At 45.5% G+C, this 6,211-nt stretch overlaps 1 protein-coding gene across 22 annotated transcripts in view; it reads right to left on the bottom strand.

The window, feature by feature from the left end:
* Nucleotides 1-4,829: 4,829 nt before the first annotated feature.
* The window catches only part of LOC105467141 (cyclin dependent kinase like 3), a 151,394-nt gene continuing 150,012 nt past the window's right edge, over nucleotides 4,830-6,211 (bottom strand). For all 22 annotated transcript variants that reach the window (XR_011624670.1, XR_011624671.1, XR_011624673.1 and 19 more), the window contains one exon: nucleotides 4,830-4,961. Coding sequence is in view for 1 of the 22 variants with exons in the window: in XM_011716577.3 (XP_011714879.1) it covers nucleotides 4,929-4,961 (33 nt within the window). In the remaining 21 variants the exon portion in view is untranslated. The remainder of the gene's footprint in view (nucleotides 4,962-6,211) is intronic.

The following is a 6,211-nucleotide window of genomic DNA, read 5'->3' as shown; positions in this document are numbered from 1 at the left end:
GGTGAAACCCCATCTCTACTGAAAATACAAAAATTAACTGTACTTGGTGGCACATGCCTATAATCCCAGCTACTCAGGAGGCTGAGGCAGGAAAATCACTTGACCCTGGGATGCGGAGGTTGCAGTGAGCCAAGATCGTGCCATTGCACTCCAGCCAGCCTTTTGACAGAGTGAGACTCTGACTAAAAAAAAAAAAGAAAAAAGAAAGAAAAATATCAGCATGTTGGGAGGCCAAGGCAGGCAGATCACGAGGTCAGGAGTTCAAGACTAGCCTGACCAACATGGTGAAACCCCCGTCTGTCCTAAAAATACAAAAATTAGTCGGGCGTGGTGGCACATGCCTGTAATCCCAACTACTCAGGAGGCTGAGGCAGGAGACTCGCTTGGATTCAGGAGGCAGAGGTTGCAGTGAGCCGAGATTACACCACTGCACTCCAGCCTGGATGACAGAGCGAGACTGCAGCTCAGAAAAAAAGAAAAAAAGAAAATGTTAGATACGTGAATAAACATGACAAGGCATCTCTTGGGAGAATCACAGGCCCAAAGAACCAAACAACATGTAGCCAATATAGCCAATAGTTCTGCCAAGTATTCCACTATACCCTGCAGTGTTACTCCAGGGCCCTCACTTTCTTATGGAAAGAAGTCTGAGCTCTCCTATGGCCTTCTCACATGGCCTCCTCTCCTGCCTTCTCCCTCACTATAAGCTCTCCTCCTCAGCTTAGCTGGCCACCTCCCCAAACCAATTCTGTACTCATCCAACTCCGTTCCTTCTTTCACCCTTTGCTCATCCTGCCCTGGATCCCTGGATTCCCCCCGGTATCTATATGAACCTTACCTGTCATTTAAGGTTAGTTCAGGCCCCACTTTTCAGAGAAAACTCTGAAAAGTCTTCTCTGGTGGTGACTCTACGTCTCTCTTGGTCAAGAGTACTTAGTAGATTAGCAGGAGACTCTTAGAGACTGGTGGGACAGCACAGACACCTGGTATCAGGGCAGAGGGGTGTGAATGGAGGAGGACTTGTTGGTGAGGAGGACTTGTTGGTGAGGAGGACTTGTTGGTGAGTTGTTCCCTAGAGACTTACAGAAACACTGTGGAGGAGAGAGATGCTTTGCAGGGAGCCAGAGGGGAAATCTGTTTATATTTTGTTCTTTATTTTCCAGATTAAGCAGTTTACCAGTGTTCTACCTTGATTCCTGACAAAATTTAAAATTAGATTCACCAAAGCAGGTGAATTTCCAAGCACAGAGGTATCTAATTGGTGCTATGAAATTCATTTGCAAAGATAGAAACATAGGTCCATACTGCTCTCCTGTCTGATGGAAAGAAAAGAAACTCTCCTCTCATAGGAGTGTTTGTTCTCTGGCCAATAGAGGGAACACCAAACAGGAAGACCCCTCCATTACTAAGCACTTCTATGCTCATGTTTAAATTGTGATTCTGGAAGATAGTAATGGAGGACAGACAAAAGAAGGAACAGATAGTATATTCAGAAAGAGAAACTGATGGATGATTTAGCGTCTATAAGTTGATGGTTAGTTCTTAGAGGAAGGATGGCTAATCAGTTGTCTCCGTCTTTGCAGGAACAGGCAAGAGGAAATGAGCCTCTGTCAAGGGGTAACAATAATAAGGGCCAGCATTTATTAAGCGCTTACTACATGTCAAAACTCTTCTAAGTGTTTTCCATGTATTCTTCCTTTTTTTCTTTTTTTTTTTTTTTTGAGACAGAGTCTCGCTCTTATTGCCCAGGCTAGAGTACAGTGGTGTGATCTCAGCTCACTGCAACCTCTGCCTCCCGGGTTCAAATGATTCTCGTGCCTCAGCCTCCTGAGTAGCTGGGATTACAGGAGTGCACCACCATGCCTGGCTAATTTTTGTATTTTTAGTAGAGACAGGATTTCACCATCTTGGCCAGGCTGGTCTCGAACTCCTGACCTCAAGTGATCCGCCCACCTCGGCCTCTCACAGTGCTGGGATTACAGGCGTGAGCCACCCCGCCAGGTCATGTTTTCCACGTATTAATACATTTACACTTCACAACTTATGAGGTAGGTACTATTACTATCCTCCTTTTACAGATGATGGAACTGAGGCACAGAGGGATTAAGTAACTTGTCTAAGGTAAAATAGTAAACAAAGGAGCTGGGATACAAACTCAGTCTGGCTTTAGCTCAGGAGAAGTACCAAACTCTTAACTACCGGAGAGGCTTTAGCATCAGATCACAGTGATTTTCATTAAAGAAAGATCTTGACCTTTGACCACCTGACAATTCCAATACCTAGCAATCTCCAAGGACAGAGCAGATAACTCATGTTCTTACAGGTTCTGACTTGGTGAGCAGCCTGTGGCCCAGCCCCACCACATAAGCCCTCTACTCCCTAAATACACTTGTTCTCTCTTCCACTCTCTTCTCTCCATACCATCCTCATTTGCCCTCTTTTCTCCTGATGTACCCGCTTTCTTTTTCCTCTCCTTCTTTCCCTCCTATTCCCCAACATGTCCAGTCTGCTGAGATAACTCATAGGCACTATTTGGTTCCTCTTTTGGTACTCAGAATCAAAAAGGCTGCTGGTCCCTGACCTACACCTTTCCAAGCCACCTGTTTGTGAATGAGATCATCCACAGTCCACCACAGGCTGAGCACAGACAGTCTAGGAAGCAATGAAAAAAAAAAATCCTAAAAACAAACTGCTGGTGGGCGCGGTGGCTCTTGTCTGTAATCCCAGCACTTTGGGAGTCCAAGGCGGGTAGATCACAAAGTCAGGAGTTCAAGACCAGCTTGGCCAACATAGTGAAACCCCCATCTCCACTAAATATACAAAAAAATTAGCTGGGCATGGTTGTGCATGCCTGTAGTTCCAGCTACTTGGGAGGCTGAGGCAGGAGAATTGCTTGAATCTTGGAGGTGGAGGTTGCAGTGGGCCGAGATTGTGCCGCTGCACTCCAGCTTGAACAACAGAGTGCGATTTCGTTTAAAAATAATAATAATAATAATAAATTGCCTTATCTAGACTCAGTGTTCTCTGTGCACATCAGGGAATCTCAGTTGCCCTGTTACATTGGTTTGTCTTGCCTTTTTTTTTTTTTTTTTTTTTCCATGAGAGGGAGTCTCGCTCTGTCTCCCAGGCTGGAGTGCAGTGGCGTGATCTCGGCTCACTGCAAGCTCTGCCTCCCAGGTTCACACCATTCTCCTGCCTCAGCCTCCCAAGTAGCTGGGACTACAGGCGCCCGCCACCACGTCCGGCTAATTTATTTTTGTATTTTTAGTAGAGAAGGGGTTTCACCGTGTTAGCCAGGATGGTCTCGATCTCCTGACCTCGTGATCCACCCACCTCAGCCTCCCAAAGTGCTGGGATTACAGGCATGAGACACCGCGCCCGGCCTGTCTTGCCTTTTTAAATCAAGTAAACAACACAATGTGGACAGCATTCTCTTCCTTTTAGCAACCAGTTGTAGAATAAGGAGAGCTGGGTTCATCCTGCCTCGTCACAATCAATCTGAATGGCTTTGAACACATCCTCTCCCATCAGTTTCCCCATCCAACAATGCAAAAATTGGACTATATTAGAGAGTTCTCAATTTAGGATTCATGGGTAGGTTCAGTGCGGGGGGTCCATCAACTCTCAAAAAATAAGGTATGGGAATTTTGTGTTTTTTAATTGAAATTCTTATTGAGATTAATTAATTATTTATTTATTTACTTACTTATTTTTGAGACAGAATCTCGCTCTCGTTGCCCAGGCTGGAATGCAGTGGCGTGATCTCGGCTCACTGCAACCTCCGCCTCGCAGGTTGAAGCGATTCTCCCACCTCAGCCTCCCAAGTAGCTGGGATTACAGGCACCCAACATCACACCCTGCTAATTTTTTTATTTTTAGTAGAGACAGGGTTTCCACTATGTTAGCCAGGCTGGTCTCGAACTCCTGACCTCAGGTGATCCACCTGCCTTGGCCTCCCAAAGTGCTGGGATTACAGGTGTGAGCCACTGGGCCCGGCTGAGATTATATTTATTTATTTATCTATTTGAGACAGAGTTTTGCTGTTGTCACCCAGGCTGGAGTGCAGTTGTGCAATCTCGGCTCACTGCAACCTGTCTCCTGGGTTCAAGCGATTCCTCCACCTCAGCCTCCCGAGTAGCTGGGATTACAGGTGCACACCACCATGCCCAGCTAATTTTTATATTTTTAGTAGAGACAGGGTTTCACCATCTTGTCCAGGCTGGTCTTGAACTCCTGACCTCTGATGATCTGCCCACCTCGGCCTCCCAGAGTACTGAGGTGATAGGTGTGAGCCACCACGCTCGGCCTTACAAATTTTAGATTCACATACATTTATAAGAAATAATACAGGGAGATCCCAGTTTCTCAGTGGTAACATCTTGCGGTATTATAGTACCATATCGCAACTTGGAAACTGATATTGATTCAATTCACCTATCTTATCCAGATTTCCCCAGTTTTACATGCACATAATTGTATATGTGTTAGTATGGCTATTTAGTCTGTACAATTGGGAATTTTCTTTTGCCTGTGCTTTTTTTTCTGGGGAAAAGTTCTTAGCTTTCATCAGATTATCTCAGGCATCAGAGATCCAAAAAGGGGTTTGAGTCCCAGCTCTGGGAAATCTAGAAGACCATTGCTGAACCTCCATAGCTGTCTATTTCAGCAATCAACATTTAATTAGCAATTACCCCACGGCAGGCATAGGAATGCATGTGAGGGAGAGGTGGTGGAGAGGTGGTAGAGAGGGGTTCTGGGAAAGGAGGGGAAGCCTGCAGTTGCATACTACACAGTTCACCGAGCTTGTGCTGAGGGGAGACACACAGTCCAACAGGCAAACAAATTATTTATTAAATATGCACAGAAGAGGGATGGCCTTGTTGCTTGGGGAAGCTGGGGAAGTATTTCCACAGAAGCTGATGGTTTAGTTACATCTTGGAGGATAATCCAGAATTTTTCAGCTGAGGAGAGAAGAATTAATTGTTAAAATAATTCCCTCTAATCAGATCTATTCTAGATGTTTTGAAGAAAACATAGGAAACCATGCCTACATTTGTTTATTGTACAATGTTAAGGTGTCAGATTCAACTCCCGTGTGCTGGTGCTGAGGCCAAGAGATTTTTTCCCCCTGAGTCTGTTTTCCACTATCTTGTCCAAATTGGATACCAGATCCTGTCTGCTTAGCTTGAGAAAGGCATTTTATCTCTGGTGGCTTGATGACATTAGAGCTTATATTTAAAGTATGAGTGATGAGAAGAGACCAAAGCTAAGACCTTGGCTCTGTCCCATCCATAGAGGTCTCTCCTGCTCTGCATCGAAGGCTCTAGAAGCCAGTCCTGCAATGTCTGGTGGGAGCCAGGGCTGGTCAGAGCCATGAGTAAAACATCTCTGCCCTCCAATTGATTCTCCAGTCAGTAGGATCTCCTATTCTCTCAAGGGCTCATCAGAAATCCTCAGGGGTACAAGAAATAAACATTTAAAGAAAGAAAAGAAAACCTTAGCAGGGGCCAGGCATGGTGGCTCATGCCTGTAACCTCAGCACTTTGGGAGGCCTAGGTGAGCAGATAGCTTGAGCTCAGGAGTTCAAGACAAGCCTGAGCAACATGGCAAAACCCCATCTCTACTAAAAATACAAAAATTAGGCAGGTGTGGTGGTGGGCAACTGTAGTCCCAGCTACTCAGGAGGCTGAGGTGAGAGGATTGCTTGAGCCTGGGAGGTGGAGGTTGCAGTGAGCAGAGATAGCGCCACTGCACTCCAGCCTGGGCAACAGAGCAAGACTCTGTCTCAAAAAAAAAAAAGAAAAGAAAAGAAAAGAAAAGAAAAAAGAAAAAGAAAAAAAGAAAGAAAAAGAAACCCTCAGGGGCTTGGGCACTGGGGCTCCTCCACGTCTGTCCTCTCTATATTCGCTGGTTAGCTGCCTTGTGTTGGCTCTGGCTCAGGCACCCCAAGGGGGCCTCTTTCTCTTGTGAATTTCAGGTTCCTCTTCAGGCCATTCAGTTCCCAGTACTGTTCTGGGAGAAATCATCTGAGTGTAGCCATCTCTGGGTTTGAGAGATGAAGACTCTACCATTGGGTACTCTTTGAAGAACTCTCTAGAAGCCAATTCTAGAGGGCACCATTTCTTATCATCCGTGTCCTCATGCAAGCTGTTTATCCCCTTAAATCTTAGTATCTTCTTCTGTAACATGGGGATCATAATAGCAGTATCCT

Source organism: Macaca nemestrina, chromosome 6 (assembly GCF_043159975.1).
Source record: "Macaca nemestrina isolate mMacNem1 chromosome 6, mMacNem.hap1, whole genome shotgun sequence".
NCBI classification, from domain to species: domain Eukaryota; kingdom Metazoa; phylum Chordata; class Mammalia; order Primates; family Cercopithecidae; genus Macaca; species Macaca nemestrina.
The sequence above is the reverse complement of the archived record's forward strand: the minus strand, read 5'-3'. Positions and strand labels throughout refer to the sequence as shown.